This window comes from Numenius arquata, chromosome 18 (genome assembly GCF_964106895.1).
Source record: "Numenius arquata chromosome 18, bNumArq3.hap1.1, whole genome shotgun sequence".
NCBI lineage: Eukaryota > Metazoa > Chordata > Aves > Charadriiformes > Scolopacidae > Numenius > Numenius arquata.
Genome location: NC_133593.1, coordinates 11,266,979 through 11,284,273, shown reverse-complemented (window position 1 = coordinate 11,284,273; position 17,295 = coordinate 11,266,979). Strand labels below are relative to the sequence as shown.

Sequence of the window (17,295 nt, the reverse complement as noted above, 5' to 3'; positions counted from 1 at the left end):
CCGAGCGGCCGCTTCCGCTAACCTCCGGGCTGCACCACTGCGGCCCAGAGGGGGGAGGCGGCGGCGCGGCGGCCCGGCGGGGCGGCGCGGGCCCGGGCCGCCGCGGCGCCGCCCCCGCCGCTCCCTTCGCCTCGGGGCGGACGGCGGAGCCGGGGCGGCGCGGCGGGGCGGCGGGACGGGCGGGGGGGCCGGGGCGGCACGGCGGGCCGGCCGCCCCCCCCGCGGGGCTGGCAATGGGCCGGTCCCGGGCTGAGGGAAGCCGAGGCGAGCTGTGGCGAGAGAAGATGGAGGAGCGGGGCGAGGTGGCCAGGGCCGCCGCCGTCGCCGCCTCACCGCGGCCCGGCCCGGCCCGCGGCGCCCGCCCTTCCCTTCTCCCCTCCCCGCCCGCCCGCCGCCCCCGCCCGCCGCGCAGGGAGGGAGCCGCGGGGGCGGCGGGGGGCGGCTTCGCCCGCGGGTGCGGGCGGGCGGAGGCAGCGCTGGGACCCGCCGGGGGGGGGGGGCCGGGCGGGGAAGCGGAGCCGACCCGGGGGTCACCCGGCGCCGCGCCGACCTCGGCCCACCCGGGGATCGACCTGTGCCCGCCCGGGCTGCCCCGGCCGCCTCCGGCGGGCTGACCCGCGCCTCGCACCCGGCCGGGCCGCGGCTCTCGGGGCGCAAAGCGCCGGCCCCCCCGGCGGGCAGGGACCTGCTCCCAGCCGGGCGGTGCGGCCGCCGCTTGCCCGGCCTCTGGCCGTGGCGGGGGCTTCCCCGGCCCCCCCGCCCCGGCGCTGCGTCCTACACACCTCGGGAGTTGCAAACTTGACCCGGTTTGCTTGTATCTAAGGCATCTTCAGCACAGCACCTGAATGCAAATCGAAGCCACAAGCAATTAAGTCTATGCTTACCGTTAATTACGTGTTTACACACATCAAGCACATCCCTCACAGGCGGCAAGACGGGGGCCCTGGGCTCCCAACGAGGGGAGGGCGTCCCGTGTCACCCCACTGCTCCGGGGGGGACAGGGGTGGCGCCTGCACCGCCACCTCAGGTGGCATCTGTGGGGCGAATGGCATTTCTTTGCCAAATACAGGAAAAACACCGGTGTGGCCGGTGGAACTGCGGGAGGATGGATGTTTTCAAATCAGACCTCTGCTCCCAGGCAGGGGCCGTCTCCCCAGGACTGCGGGAGATGGGAACAGGCTTACAAGACTTTATTTCATTATATATATATTTTTTTTCCCCTCGGCTCCCATCAATCCTCTGCCCGGGCCCAGATCCACGCTGAGCCGTGCTGCGCGTCCAAGAACTCAGCCGCCGCGGCGCCCGCTTCACCGACGGCAGCCGGCAGGTCGGGCACGTGAAGAAACACGGCCGTGTCACCGCTGGCTTCCGCGCAGTTCGACCCCGGTAAGCCGGGCTAAATACGGCTCACGTCGACGAAGCTTCCCACTCTACTTCCTCCCTTACGGGAGAGCCGGCTGGTCTTTTTCATCTCCCGTTACAGATAACGCAAAGGCTGGTCCCGAAGCCCCGGCTCTGCGTAACGGCAGGGAGAGGAGACGGCGGGGACCGAGCGGCCATCGGCAGAGGGTTCCCCGGGGGTCCCAGCCCACCGCCTTGGCCATGACTTTGTGCAATCTTGGACGAGTCACCTGGCTCCTGCCCCGCACGTTTCTTCACTTTCTAAGAGCGTTGCAAAACAGTAGTTTTATTCTATTGGGAGTCGCGGTTGCAGTTGTTTCGTGCCTCCCGGACGATCTGCTGGCTTTTTTCCTTGAAACCCCAGCACCGGAGTCAAGTGGTTATGTCAAAATCTGCTTGCACTGAAAAAAAAAAAAAAACCAACCAAACAAATCAAAACCTGTTTCTTGGCCTTGTGACTCCAGGGGAGATTTGTGGGTGTGTGCCCGGGGGGGCTCGGAGGGCTCCGACCCGCTTGGGGGCACCGGGGAATTTGGAGCCCGTTCATTTTTGGGCATCCACACCTGCACCGCGGTTGCCCTCTGTGCTGATGCATCCGGCGGGGAGTGCTGGAAACCTGCAAAATATCACCCTTGCTCTGCAACAGCTGTGAATTAAGAAAAACAGACCAAAAAAAGGAGTCGAAAGGGTTCGATGGTACACGTGTGGCACACGCTCTCAGCCCGGCCGGCATCGCGCCGGCCCGTGATACTCTTCCCGTCGCCCCCCTCCACCCTGTGTGTTTCCTTCTCCTGCCCTTGGTCCCGTCCTCGGCAGTGCCACCGGCAGTGCCACCGGCAGAGCAGGGGCTGCAGGAGAGCCGGGAGAGGAAACCCTCCTTTGCAGAGAGGGGGATGCTGCTGCCTCTCCCGGTTATTTTTCTGCCGGTCGGTCGGTTATTTTTGTTAACGCTTATTAATGAAGACTTGGGAGAGCTCTCTTTGTGAAGGGCTCACACTCACTTCAATTAAAGGCTAAGAAAACTACCCAAGCGTATCACTGAGTCATCGAAGAAATCCTGATGAGCACGTAGGAGGCTGAACTCCACGTTCTTCTCCTTTTTACAACCGAAGAACTAAGAGGGGACACGGGAACGAACCCGAGGGGGAGACCCAAAGCCTTCTTAGTGAGTCGGAGGAGAGGGACGCAGAGCTGGAGCCCACTTTCCTCTCGCTGGCGTGGGGCTGAGCCCTCCGGCCCCTCTCCATCGCCAAGAGGAAAAAGGGAGCCGAGGCGCCGCAGAGAATCCCCGAGGGGAGAAAGAACTCGCAGGAGCTGCTTTATAAAGGGCAAGTCCATGCCAAACCTGACGAACTTTCCTTTACCCAGAATTATACCTGGAAATATAAAAAGCCACAGTGTTTGAAAACACCTATTTACATTATATATGCCCCAAAGCAAAATAAACAAAGGTGAGATTTGTAAACTCTCCATCTTAATTAAAGCAGCGCTGCTTTGGACAAACCCACAGAACAGGTGGCTCGAAGTGCTGTGTTATTTAATTTATACCTTCCAGCTCCCTTAGTCATCGAGCTGGGACAGCGATAGCATCAGCAGCCACCCTGCTGCCACGCCGGTACCCGCGGCGAGCCTGCGAAGGGGATTTCTAGGGCAGTGGGATCCCTGTGGCCCATTTACCGCCCTCCCGAGGCGGCTCTTCCCTGCCTTTTCCTACAAAAATCCTCCCTCCTTTCTTCCTCAGCATTTCCCACGTTGTTGGGAATGTCGGGAATGCTGCTGGGGTGTCCCCCACCTCCAGCGCCCGTGCCCAGGATGGTTGTGGGGATACTCCTGGGGGGGCCAGGGCAGCACCGGGGCTGCCCCTCGGTGCCGCAGCCGTGCTCTGCCCGATGCCGGTGCTACTGAAACGCCCGCGCAGCCCTCGGCCACTCGCGTGTCCTGCTGCCACCCAGCACGTGGCTCCCGGCGACGTTCGCCTCCGGAAAAAGCGATAGCCAGGGTTAATTTGTCAAACCCACCTTGAGATGTGACTCCTACAGAGGGGAGCTGTGTCCTCCACCGCCCTCAGCCACCAAACAGTTAATAAAGTGCCTGTTTGTGCACTCTCGGGGAGGCCATGGGGATGCAGCTCCCCTCCGCGAACCCGGGAATCCCAGCAGGACCATCAAAACTACCCATTTTATCCCGTTACACTCGCAGAACTCCCCTGTGCGTTAGGACCTGCAGCGGGACGCGGGCAATAAAACCATAATTTGTTTTTCTGCTGCCTGCACATCTCCCACGGTCACAGCAGGGATGAGCTGGGACGTGGGACCTTCACCCAGGACCTTCAGAGCCGCGGCGCTTTCCCCCCCAGCCCCTGCCTGCCCGCTGACACGCCGTGCTCCGGTTTCGTTGGGCGAGCATGTGCCTGCATCACTAAGAATAGAAAACGTTGTCAAATATTTCAGCTTTGGAGGAGCCCCTCTCTGTTTGTGCTCTGCTCCCCGAGCGACGCGGCGTGCTTTGAATTTCACAGCTCCGTGGGGCTGAAGAGCCCTCGAGTGTGTAAATAAGCTGCAGCCGCGTTACGGAGAATGAGCTCCCCGTGGGCAGCTTCCCTTCAGCTGCTCCCCGACTTCATGCCTTCTCTGGTCTCTCTCTTTGCAGCCTCGACTTCCCCCCCAAAAGCTAAAAAGAGGCAGTAAAATGAAGCACAGGTTGGAGCCGAGCGGGGGATTTGGTGTCCCCCGAAGAGCATCTCGCCATCACCGTGTCCCTCTGCCCAGCGCCCACCGGCCACGTGTCTCCCTCACCTGCACCAACACCCGGGTGGAAGGGGAAAAATATGTCTCTTAGGAAGAGGGAAAGGGCGACCATCCTGCCATCCATCCCACCCGCCACCATCCATCCCACCCTTCGCCCCATGCCCTCGGGCAGCGGTGGCAGCCGTCCCCTGCCCGCACCACGCCAGGGCCACCACGCACGCCTGCCCCGGGGCTTGGCGGCCGCGCTGCCGCTGCCGAGAGCGCCGTCGCCTTCCCGTAATTAGTGCATCTGAAAGATCGCTCCACTTTTCAAAAGAGGAAAATAGGATGCAGGAAATTACCAGCCGGCTCGGCTGAATCACCGCAGAAAGGCACCGTGACAATCAATGGGGAAGCAGCAAGGAGCTGCTCAAAGGGAAGGAGCCTCGTTAGCAGGGCTCAGCGGGGATCCCCGAACGCTGCCCCGCTCTTGTTTTCATCTTTTCGGCACCAAACTTGGCGCCGCGCATCGCTGCGGCGGCGGCGTGAAAGGAGGCGGGGAGGGACACTGGGGAAAGCCAGCGCGATGCCCACGGCGGTGGGGCCGTGGGGCCACAAGGGCCACACGCTGTCCTGGCAGCGGGGAGACATCCCGGTCCTTACGGAGCCGGTGTCGGCTCCCACCGGGGCTCCACGAGAGCCGGGCGATGCCTGTGCCCCCCACCAGGTGGGAAAAGTGGGATCATTACATCTGCTCCATGCTTTCCAGCATTCCCTGCAGCTCTCCCGAACTCTTCTCTCCCCACTGGTGCACCCACTGTCCCCCCCTCAGCCACGCTGTCGCACCGGCTGTGGGAAACCCTCCCTGCCTTCCCTGGGATTTCATCACCCTCCCTAATTTTTGCCGTCCCTGTGGATCTGCCACTGTCCCTATGGATCCAGCGCCGACCCCGTGGATCTGGCACTGTCCCCATGGATCTGCCGCTGTCCCCATGGATCCAGCACCGTCCCCACGGATCCGGCACTGTCCCCATGGATCTGCCACCATCCCCATGGATCCGGCACTGTCCTCATGGATCCAGCACCATCCCATGTCTCCGTGTTAGGTCCCTGTCCGATTGCTGGTCCAGGAGGGGTTCGTAATGATTCCGAGGGGATCCCATGGATCCGGCACCATCCCCTCTCCCTGCAGCAGGTGGATTCCCACTTTCCCGCAGCCCGAGCCCCGCTTTCCCCGCACGCAGCCCGGGGGGGGGGGGGGGGGGGCTGGCTCCCTCCCTCCACGGCTCCCCCGCATCCCCCCCAGCCCCGCCGCACGCCACGGCCACACGGGAGATGCTCGGTGCTTCCAGTCGGCGCGGCCTGCGGGCCGGCGGCCAGCGAGCCAGCAGGGCCGAGGAGGAGCCCGGCTATGTTTAGCCCTGCCGCCGGCCGGCAGCGCGCCGGGAAAGTGGCGTTATCTCTTCCCACCTCCTTGTCCTCAGCTGTGCCGGGGCTAATCTCCGCCTGGCACCTTGAGCTGCCCCGCGCCACCAGCACCCGCTGTCCTTTTTGTTATTATTTTGGTGATCTCCGTCATAACTTTTTTTCTTTCTTTTTTTTTTTTTTTTTTTTTTTGTTTGTTTGGTTTTTTTTGGGGTTTTTTTTGGTTTTTTTTTTTCCTCCCCGCAAAGCAGCCGCTGACATCTGCCGCGCCGGCAGAAGCGGAAAAGCTGCCCTCCCCCCTGCCGCTCGCCACGCTGGCCCTGGGGACGGGCGGCTTTGCCACCCTCCCCAGGCACCTGCAAAATGACCGCCCGTGCCCCAAAAGCGGGGCTGCCCCTCTCGGCTGCTGTAGACGGGGAGGGGACACACACACACACACACACACACACACAGAGCCCAGGGGAGCCGGCTCGGGGAGGGGTGGAGGATGCCACACAGTGCGGATTGCCCACTCTTGACATCAAATTCTTGCTTCTACGCAGATATATATGTGATTTATATAGGATTGATGCGAAGAGACGCGGGTACACAGGGTTTGTGTTTCGCACGGGGATGTTTTTAGGAAGAATGACTTTACTGAGAGGGTGGTCAGGCACTGGCACAGCCTGCCCAGGGAGGTGGTGGAGTCGCCATCCCTGGAGGGATTTAGGAAACGTGCAGACATGGGGCTTCAGGGCATGCTCTAGCGCCCGAGATTGTTGGGTTGTGTCTGTCTGTGGGGATTTTTTTTTGGTTTGGGTTTTGGTTTTTTGGGTTGGTTTTTTTTTTTTGGTGTGTGGTTGGACTCGATGATCTCAAAGATCCCTTCCAACCATGAAGATTCTGTGAGATTCTGTCTCAGGGACCTGCTCGCTGACACCGCCTGCGCCCTCCTCCCCGCGCCCCCCTCCGCACTTTGCCTCCCAGCAGCCGCTTGCTCGCCAGAAAAGCATCCACGGTTTGATTCGAAAACTTCCCGAGACAGAAGCGGGTACCGATTACTTAGCGGCGGCGCTCCTCCGCTTAATCACCAGTGACCATTTTTAGTAATAATTCCTGCGGGGCCGAGGACTGCAGGGAAACATCCGCTTCTGCCTCGCTCCCCTTCCCACCATCTGCCCCGGCTCCTCCTGGGCACGGGATGTACGGCAGCAGGCACATAAGGTCAGTGCATTTAAAAAAAAAAAGGCTGGGGGGGAAGAGGGAGAAAGAGAGAGAAAAAAAAACCCCAAACCCCATGGCCACTGAATTAGAGCAGCCGAGCCGGCGAGGAAATCCTAGCGCTAATCCCTGATCTTTCACTGACACACGGCAAAGCTCGGGCAAACCGGCTGCCTCCCTCCTTCCCTCCCTCCCTCCCTCTCCAACCACAGCTGGAAAACACGGATAATGCTGCATTACCTTCCCCTGCAGGGCTGCTGCGATTAAGAGCGGCGAAGAGCTCGGAAATCCTTTCGGGGGAAGGGAATGGCGATGGCAGGGGATTAATACCCCGGCGAAACGGCTGGGGGGGTCCTCCCCCCAACACCCCCCAGGACCCAACTTGTGCCTTTGCCAAGACAGTGCCCCATTTTCTTTATTAATTACATATTTTTTGGTGGTGGTGGTGGTTTGGTTTTGGGTTTTTTTTGTTTGTTTGTTTGTTTTCTGGGACCTGTTATTTAATCTCGTTTGGCAGCTATGGATTGTCTCCCCCCCAAAAAAATCAATGTTTGTGCATTCGTCTGCATCCCATGGGAATGAGCATCCAGGGCCAGCGGGAGCCTCGGGCAGAGCATCCCCTGCTCCGGTGGGGCGGTGAGAAAGCGGGCGGCCGCCCGCTTTCTCACCGCCCCACCGGAGCAGGGGATGCTCTGCCCGAGGCTCCCGCCGGCTGAGGAACCAACTCTACACCTTATTCCCAAGGGATGAACAAAATCTTTGGCCATACCCACCGACCCGTTGCTGAGCCAGGCATCTCCGTCTCGGAAGGGATTTTGGTGCCGCCGGGAAAAGATCCCACATCGTTATCCCTCTGATCCTCTCTGGCGAGAACCCACTTGAGGACCGTGTCCAACTTCGGAGTCCTCAGCACAGGAAGGACACGGAGCTGTTGGAGCGGGGCCAGAGGAGGCCACGGAGATGCTGGGAGGGCTGGAGCCCCTCTGCTGGGAGGGGGGGCTGAGAGAGTTGGGGGGTTCAGCCTGGAGAAGAGAAGGCTCCGGGGAGACCTTAGAGCCCCTTCCAGTCCCTAAAGGGGCTCCAGGAAAGCTGGGGGGGGACTCTGGATCAGGGAGGGGAGCCATAGGAGGAGGGGGAATGGTTTTAAACTGAAAGAGGGGAGATTGAGGTGAGATCTGGGGAAGAACTTCTTTGCTGTGAGGGTGGTGAGAGCCTGGCCCAGGTTGCCCAGAGAAGCTGTGGCTGCCCCATCCCTGGAGGGGTTCAAGGCCAGGTTGGAGGGGGCTTGGAGCAGCCTGGTCTGGTGGGAGGTGTCCATGGGTGGAACTGGATGGTCTTGCAGGTCCCTTCCAACCCAAACCGTTCTATGATTCCATCACCCTGCAATGCTCCCTTCCCCTTCCCTCCTGCCTGTATCCTGCAGCTTTCCAGGGCGCGCTTTAAAAACACGGAGGTGTGAGGGGAAGGACCAGCACCACGGCCACAGGAGGCAGAGCCAAATCCAAGCCGGAGCTGAGCACGGAGGAAGTTCCCCCCCCCCCCCCAAAGTTTAAAACAGCATCCAAAAAAAAAAAAAAAATCACTAGAAAAATACAGACCTGCCCTTTGTCAGAAGGAAAATACCCAGAGTTCAGCAAACCGCCAAGTTTTTCAGGTTTAAATTTCCGCTGGGGAGATGGAGGCAGCTGCTCTCGGCAGCCTCTCGGCAGCCCGGCCAGTGGAACGCTCTGCCCACGGCAGCGCTGGCTCCAGGCTGGCAGATCTTCCCAGGTAGACATCTGCCTGGCCCGAGCTCGTCAGGATCCATCACGTCATGCAAGAAACAGGTATTTTTCCAAAAAAAAAAAAAAAAATATATGTATCCCCGAAGCGTGGATCGTTAGCTGACTCACAGAAATATGAAACTCACTTAAGGGATGAATTAGAGCTATTAGAACACAGAGGTAATTACTCATGTGAACAATGCCCTTCTCAACTCTTCAATGATTACACAAATTAGTGCATAAAATTATGTTAATAGCCCCACAACTGTCGGGCATACACACAGCCCTCCACTTGGGGGGCATGAGCAGCCGGCTGAGCCCGGACCCGTGCCCGTCCCAGGGACCTGTCGGGCTCCATGCCCATCCTGCAGCTCTGCCAGGCTCCGTGCCCGTCCCATGGACCTGCCGGGCTCCTTGTCCATCCTAGGGACCTGCCGGGCTCCAGGCCTGTCCTGAGGACCTGCCGGGCTCTGCGCCCATCCCACAGATCTGCTGGGCTCCATGCCCGTCCCATGGATCTGCTGGGCTCCGTGCCCATCCCATGGACCTGGTGGGCTCCGTGCCCATCCCGCAGCTCTACCAGGCTCCATGCCCATCCTGCAGCTCTGCCAGGCTCCGTGCCCGTCCCATGGACTTGCCAGGCTCCATGCCCATCCTGCGGACCTGCCGGGCTCCTTGTCCGTCCTAGGGACCTGCTGGGCTCCATGCCCATCCCATGGACCTGCTGGGCTCCGTGCCCATCCCATGGACCTGCTGGGCTCCATGCCCATCCCACAGCTCTGCTGGGCTCCATGCCCATCCCATGGACCTGCCAGGCTCTGTGACTGTCCCGCAACACTGCCTGGGCTCCGTGGACCCACCGGGCTCCATGCCCATCCCGCAGCTCTGCTGGGCTCCGTGCCCACCCCAGGGACCCGCCGGGCTCCATGCCCATCCGGTGGGAAGGATCAGGCAGTGCAGTGCAGGTGGGTAGGTCAGGCTCCGCAGTCTGACTCACTCGCCTGGGAAAGGGATTTTAGGGAATATTTGTTACACGGGGAACTTCCTGGAATCTGTTCTGTTGGGTTTTTTTTTTTTTTTTCTTTAAATCCAGCTACTCGAAATGGCTTCAACTGCAACTCAAGATAAACTGCTCTTCCCCGTGCAGGTGCAGCGAGGATTATCTTGCACTGGGTGTAGTGGGCTCTCGCCAAAGCTGCAGCTATTTTTAGCCCATCTAGAAATCACTGCGATTTTGCTCTACAGCTAAAAACTAACGGCTGTTTGTCAGGAGTAAGAAATCTCGAGCCACGACTATCGGGGACAGATCAATGAATGAGTCTGCTCTTCTAAAGCAGAAGTTTCTGTTAAAAAAAAAAAAAAAAGCAAAACCCAAACAAACAACAACAACAAAAAAAACCTCAAACTGCGGTTTTGAGGAGAAACCACAGGTTTTCTAGCCATTTCTGTTTCAGCGCTAATGTTGGGTTTATGAAGTGCTGGGCTACGGGCAGGGTGAGTGGCTGAGGCACAATGAGGGCAGTGTGGAGCTCCGTGCCCCCGGGCAGGACAGGGGGGGACACACAATCGCCCTCAGTGCTCCCACAAAGCCACGCTGTGGGAAAGGTGGGATGCCCTGAAAAGGCAGATTTCCCCGTGCGGGAATGGTGGAGGTGCCGGGAGGTAACACCACACCTGTGCCATTCCCGGGAAACCTCTGTCTGTGCGATGGGAAACACAGTTTAGGAGGGGGTTCAGTCCAGGAGCCCCCTCCTCCTTAACGAAGAGCTTTCGGGCATTCCCATCTTCCAATCACTAGCCCTTTCTATTTTCTTTGGAGCCAATGGGCTCCTGAATGAGTTTGGGGAAAAAAACCAAAAAGTTCATAAACTTTTGAACAAAGTTGTTCATAAAAAGAGACACTTTGGTTTTGACCTGTTTAAATCCTAGAAAACGCATTCCCGGAGCGAGCGCCGGCAGAGCAGCTCCCTAACAGTTTTGCTGCTTCCAGCAGAACCTCTTCCCACGGATTTATCCAAGACATGAAAATAAATGGAAGCAAGTTTTACCCAAAGCCGGAGCCGGGCCAGGTCCGTGCCTGGAAGCCGGCGTTTCCCCGGGGGGCGAGTTAAGCCGGCGCTGACTCGGGTTTGTTCTCACCCGCAGCCCCAGAAGCCGAAGGGGGCAGGAGGGGGGGGGGCAGAAGAGGGGGCGCAGGGCTCCCCCGGCTCAGCTCACCCCCACGCACCGCAGTAACAAACTTAACGAACTCCTAGAGACGCGGTGCAATTAAAAACTGCGATTCAGTCAGAAGGCACAGGCTCCTCCACCTCACTTCTCCCAGCGCTACCGAAACCCCTTTGTAGCCCGTTTCCCAGGTATTAATTGAACTCCTCTATTTGTAAAGCCCGTTAAGTCGCTCAGAGAAGACGATACCCCCCCCCCCCCCCCCCGCAGACAGTGACCCCCGGGGGCTGCTGCGGGTGAGAACCAGAAATTAAAGAAAAACCAAGACGCTTTGGGAAAGCCCGGGCTGACCCAGCGGAGTGGGTTTCCCCGCTCCCTCAGCCGCACACCTGGCCGCGGCAGCACCAGGACACGAAAAGAGATTTTACAGTGGAAAAAAAAAAAAAAAAAAAAAGATCTAGAGGCATGAAAAGTACCAAAGACTTCGCACCGTGAAATTTTATTACAGCATCTCAAAGCGCGTTACAGACACCAGCACTGAAAGCGTCACGGGGTACAGACGGGGGGACAAAGGGAAGGGACCGGTGGCAGCGCACGCGGTGCTGCGGCAGATGCAGGAGGCAGGAACCGGGACCAGCAGAGCACCCGCCGTGGTAGCCCCTGGGTGTGGGAAGCCAAAACGAGAGAAAGAACTTCAGGACGGCTCCATTCCTTTCCGTTTTCCAGGTGAAAGGAGAAGGTGGCGTTTCCGCTCCGGAGGTACGAGTCCCACCAGGTCATTAAAGGAGCTTTGCAGGGAGGTGACAAGGTCCACAAATCCCAGGGCAGAGAATGGCCGGCGGAGCTCAGTGCCCTCGCGCGCTCCCCCCGGCTTTTCGGGGGGGTGATGTTTACTACAGCCTGGAACCACCCTGAGACAATCCCCCAAACAAACAATTCCCACTCGCAGGGCTCGGCTGCACCCGCCGCAGCCGAAGCACCATCCTCTCCCTCTGCCAGCACCAAGCCCTCCCACACCTCCGACACCACGGGTGCTCCCCCATCTTGAACTCATCAGGCTCAACCACCCCTCAAATTAGCGCTCCAGCACTTTAATTAGCTCCTTATGAACCTGTTCAGAACCACTGGCCCTGCCTGGGCTCCCCGGGTCAGAACCCAGACTCTCCGACTCCAGAGGGTGGTCTGTCACCCCTTCGTCTACCAGTCCTGGTCTCCTCCGCTCATCCTCCCCCGTGAAGTTTTCTTTCTCCCCAGCCCTTACACAGCCAGAAATCCATCCTCAATCCATCCTCAATCCATCCTCTCCAAACACCACTCCAGGGAAACCAAACTCTTCAGATTTCCTTTTGGAAATTCTGCCTTTTTGGAAATTCATTCTGCCTCCCTGAGCGCAATCGTAACCTTCGCTTTAAACCGCTCTCGTTTCACCTTTCTCCAGCGCAGGCGGCAGAACCCATCCACGCCCCAGAAGGGTTTGGGTTTGTTTTTCTTTTTGGGGGTCAAACTTTTGCTTTTCCTCAGCATCACACCCTACGTGCCACCACGCACACCCTGGCTCACAAACTTCACCACAAGAGTCACCCCCAACTCTTCCTTCAGACCTTCTCCTTCTCTTCCCCTCTGGCATCGGCCCACGGACACTCCAGCACCAGAGTCTGTTCCGACCACAACAGCTTCTACCTCCCCCAAACACAGCGCTTTGCTACCAGAATTTTGTAATTTTGGGGGAAAAGAAAAAAAAGTACAATCTCATACACGCATCTTTGGCAATTCTGCAGGGAAACGGCACTCTGGCACAAATCACCCTCTCCGTCACCGCACGCAGCACCCTTCACAGGGTGACACATTCAACCCCCAAATCTGCTAATCCTGCCCCAAACGCCACTCCCACCTCCCCACAAATGAGCCCCCCCTGCCCCGCTCCGCAGGGGACGCGGTGCTTCCCTGCCAGGGAGCAGCCCCCAGCCATCCACCAGTTACACCACTGCCCCATTTAAACGTTAACCCGCACGCGCTCCCCGGGCCGGGCCCAGGAAGGGGCAATTACACCCCGCAAAGAAACACCTTTAATCGCAATTAAAACATATTCAAACACAATCAACGTCAATTTCATCAGACAACCCCAAGGAACAGTCACACACTCCCTATTAGACCACGAGAGCTCCCCGAGGGCAGGTGCCGGGCTGCCATCACCCTGCACCTACACCTCGGTGATCACTCACCAATCCCCCACTAATAACCTGCTAATTAATAACCCGCATCATTACTCGCCTCCCATCCGACACCAGGAAGGTCTGTACACACCGGTTCTACCCTTACTTATTTCCAAGAGGAACACGGGGGAGCATGAAGCCCCATTAATCTCCCATTTTCCCCTCTGTGATCTCTCTCCACATCAGTATTAAACCATCCTCTCTACGCAGGGAGAATTCTTTCTTTTCCCCCTTTTTGCCTACTCGTCTAATAAATTCCACCCGTTTCCCAGAGAACTGATCCTTTATTTAGGAGAAGCTCGACCATCAACGCTTCCTGTGAAACACTACGGTCTCTGTTCAACACAAAAGCCTTTTTGTCTGAAAACCTCGCGATTTAGCAACGCCACGGGGGCGAGCGCAGACTCCGACCCCGAGCAACAAATGATGACAACCATGCGTGTTTTTTTAAAAATTTTATTTGTCAAAGAAAAAAAAAGGCAATAGCCAATTGAAAACCTACTTAATCTTTAACTCCAATTTTTGTCTTTAAATTTAGAGAAATGACTTATTTACTTTTTTAAATTTTTTTTTTTTTTAAACAAACCCCCCTTTTTTTCCCCTTTAACGTTTACCATCTACTCGTGCTGAATCCTTCCAAGGAGATTGCTCCAGCGTACCTCTCCAGGTCCTCGCTTTGCTCCTTTTACCAAAAAAATGCAAAACTCCATCGTGCATCTTAAGGGCTCCAATCGTCAAAAATAGGAAAAAAAAAAAAAAAGTATCTTTGGAATAGCCAATTGAGTTGAATAAAAAAAAAAAAATCCACACGAATGCGGTTTGGTTGGGGCAGGAATCCACTCCTATGTTCCTGGTAATTTGATCCCGCTCCATGAATCCTTGTAATTCAGCCTCCCTATCCTATCCACATTATGATTTGAATCCAATGATCCAGCTCCAAGGATTGGGATCCAGTGAGCCCTCTCCAATCCAAACCTTTATAACCAGCAAAACCAAAAAAGAGGAGGCAAAAAGTTAGATACTGTAATGAAAAAATAGGATTCTGGGGAATGATGAGTTATGTTTGCCATCAATTAATACAGATGTACATTAATAACTATCAATTCCCCAAAACAAACTTTTGAATGGTGATGCTCAGATTAATTTTTTTTTTTTTAAAAGAAATGTTAATTACTATTCGGAGGAAACATCGTAATATTTACAATATGTCAACGGAAAATGCCAACATACTCATTGCTCGTACGGTGGTGGTGCTACAGGTTTTGTGGTTGCAAAAAATGTTTATGAAACTGGAAAAGCTTAACGCTAAAGCTCTCCACCTACTGCAGGCCTGATCTAGAGCTAGCACTCCCAGCTGGAAGGCAACAAAATTAACTACCCAGAGTTTTTCAAACATAGCAGTGAATTAGTCTGAGGGGGCAGGGCTGAGATTTAAGAAAATTATTCCCAACTAGGTTTTCTATTTTTTTCCTTTCATTCTGATACTTATAAAAATGAAATAGCAACGCTGTATCAGTCACACAGAGGACATGCAGATTTTAGCAGTATTGATATTATACTCTGATTTAAAGATACCCTTGATCTACTACAAGTGTACGAATACTACATTAACATTAACACTTGTAACCAAATGCTGCATGACAAAGGAAATCAATACTCCCACCCCCGTCCCAGTTTATTCCTTTAAAAAAAAAAAAAAACAAAACAAAACTAGAATGGAGTAAGATTAATTACAAAAGCAAGTACTTAGCCACAATTGCCCCCCCAAAAAAAAAGTTTTAAAGAAAAGAGCAATTGTAGTCTGCGGTAATAACTAGAACATGCCTGAAGTGACACGTAGGTGCACGTACTCAATTAGCCTGTCTCTCAGTATAAGGTCAATACTGCCAAGTTCATCTGTGACAATAGCACTTGGAGTCATACCATTGCCTCCATTATTGATCTGATCCTCCTCAATCCTCCTTTTGACAATCCTAAAATGATTGACATGTGCTCCACAATCCTTTAATCCAAAGCATTCTTAATCCATCTCTTCAGATATGTCTACAGAAAGACACATGAAAAGGCAAGATAAAATATAAGATCCCCCAGAAGAGACAAGTTAGCCACAAACATCCCAACATCCCCAGCTCGTATAAACCATAGCTGAACACTGAGACATTTACACAGCAATACCACAGTTCGAAGAATGTTGGTATTTTTTAACTAGAACTAAATCGAAACAATCCTGACTGACATCAATTAAAATACAATTTACCAAAGACATGAGGGGAATGTTGATGTTAAGGAGCAAATACTCACTAGGGATTTTACACAAGAATGCAATTCAACACTTTAGCCAATTCGAATAAAACAGTTTGAATTAAAAAAAAAAAATAATGAAAGACTGTACTAAGTAAAGGAAAACTGTGTACAACATGGGGTTCTACAAAAAGATCAGAGCTAGTGATCGTTTATGTACGAGATCGGGATCTGCTGTGGCGGGGAGAGTAGCGTGGAGATCCTCTGCTTCTTCTTGGGGAATAACTGCGGCTTCTGCTGTTGCTTCGACTACGGCTTCTGCTACGACTACGGCTGCGTGACCGAGATCTTCCATAGCTTGGGCTTCTTGGGCCATCAACTTTAACACGGATGTAGGCAGTTTCTCCCTATTGAATAGACAGAACTTTCGATTGAAAAGTCTAGGCTTTAGGGCCATCTTTCTAGGCATGCTGACAGACTGAAGATATTGTTTACTACAGCATGGAAATAGACATCAAAGCTTTAAAGTCTATCTCCTGACAAAGTGACCACAGGCTTATTTAGCTGCTTTGTATATAAACAACAAACACCACAGTTCCTTACCTTCAAATCCTACTGTTAAGCCCCTTGTATCCATTTCTGGCCAAAGAAAGTAAGTATGAAACCTACCTCATGAGATCTAAATTTAGTGTTATCCAGTTTTCGCACAGCGTAGGTCATATCTTCCTTCCGTACAAACTCCACGACACCAGTGCCATCTCGGAAAACATCAGCATAACATACATCACCTGCTTCACGCATGTGATCCTTTAAATCCTGCCAACTTCCACTTGGAGGCAGCCCTATATGAAAAGCAAGACGTTAAACTTGGATTATATTCTCATCTTCCGTAGTTACACCATCAGCTCGCAGCAAACAAAAGGGACTATTTAGCAAGCAGATGGGGTGCCCGGAGGAGCTGTTTGCATCCTACGGACAGCATTCCACCCAGGCTACGCGAGGCGACGCTTTTTAAGAAGCGACCCGGAGCCGCATCCCCCCTGGCCGGGAAGGTTGCCTGGAAGACCCCGGAGGAGCGTTTGGACCGATAGAGAGAGAGAAATGACTCACCCGAGACGATCACTCTGTACTCCGAGCGCCGGGACGGGGGGCCGTACCTGCCCCGGGGGGCTCCGCCTCCTCCGCCGCCGCCACCTCCTCTGCCGGTGCCCCGGCCGCTCCGAGGGAACTCCACGCGGAGGCGATACCCATCGTAGTCGTAGCCGTCCCGCCCGTAGACGGCGTCCTCCGCGTCCCTGCGAGACGGGACGGGGCGGTGAGGGCGGCCGCCCTGCCCACGCACCGCCCCCCCTCTCCCCGCCTTTGTTCCCGCTTCCCGCCGGCCCCACCCCGCCCCGCTTCCCCCACATCCCCCCCCCCCCCCCCCCCGGGAACCCAGCGGCAGCGGGGGGGGGCCGTTAGCGCGGCCCGATAGCGTAGGGCGGGGAGAGGCAGCCCCCGGGCGGCTGCCCCCGCCGCAGGCCCGGGGCTGGGGGCCGAACACGGGCACCCCAAAGGAGTGGGGGAGAGGGGGTCTCACCTGGGGTCCTCAAACTCGACGAAGGCGAAAGGCGGGCCCCCGCGGCGGTTCTTGAGGTCGATGTCGCGGATGGCCCCGTACTTGTAGAAGACGTCCTCGATGTCCTTGGTGCGGATGTCGGGGGGCAGGTTCCCCACGTAGATGCGGCAGTCGTTGTTGCCGGCTGGGCCGCGGATCACGCCCCCTCCGGACATGGCAAGGTCAGCAATGGCTGCGGCGGTGGAGGGCCGGAGCGCAGAGAGCGGGCGGGAGAGAGGGCGCGGGGCCGAGCCGGGCAGAGGGGAGCGCACACGCCGCCTCCCCCAACAACCGCTTCAAAATGGCGACGGCGGCTCCCCTCGCGGTCCTACTGCGCGCAGCGATTTCACCCCGGGACGCAGCACCGCCCGCGCTGGCAGGGAACCAAGGCAGAGCCCACGTCTTCCGCCGCGCCCCCACTCCTCCACCCTGCGCATGCGCCGCACCGGAGAAAAGTAGTTCCTCCCTTCTCGCCCCGTTGCAGCCCCACCGAAAAAGCCGAGCCCGTGCTGGCGGCTCCGCTGCTGAGCGCGGGGGCGCGGTGAGGCCTGTTCTCCCTCGCA

The 17,295-nt window shown here is 56.3% G+C and overlaps 1 protein-coding gene across 1 annotated transcript; it reads right to left on the bottom strand.

The window, feature by feature from the left end:
- Positions 1-13,478: 13,478 nt before the first annotated feature.
- On the bottom strand, positions 13,479-17,054 carry SRSF1 (serine and arginine rich splicing factor 1). Its single transcript, XM_074160463.1, has 5 exons — positions 16,715-17,054; positions 16,246-16,430; positions 15,805-15,977; positions 15,356-15,542; positions 13,479-14,937 (listed from the first exon to the last, which is right to left on the bottom strand). The coding sequence occupies exons 1-5, from the start codon at positions 16,906-16,908 to the stop codon at positions 14,915-14,917; spliced, it is 762 nt and encodes a 253-aa protein (XP_074016564.1). The 5' UTR covers positions 16,909-17,054; the 3' UTR covers positions 13,479-14,914.
- Positions 17,055-17,295: the final 241 nt, after the last annotated feature.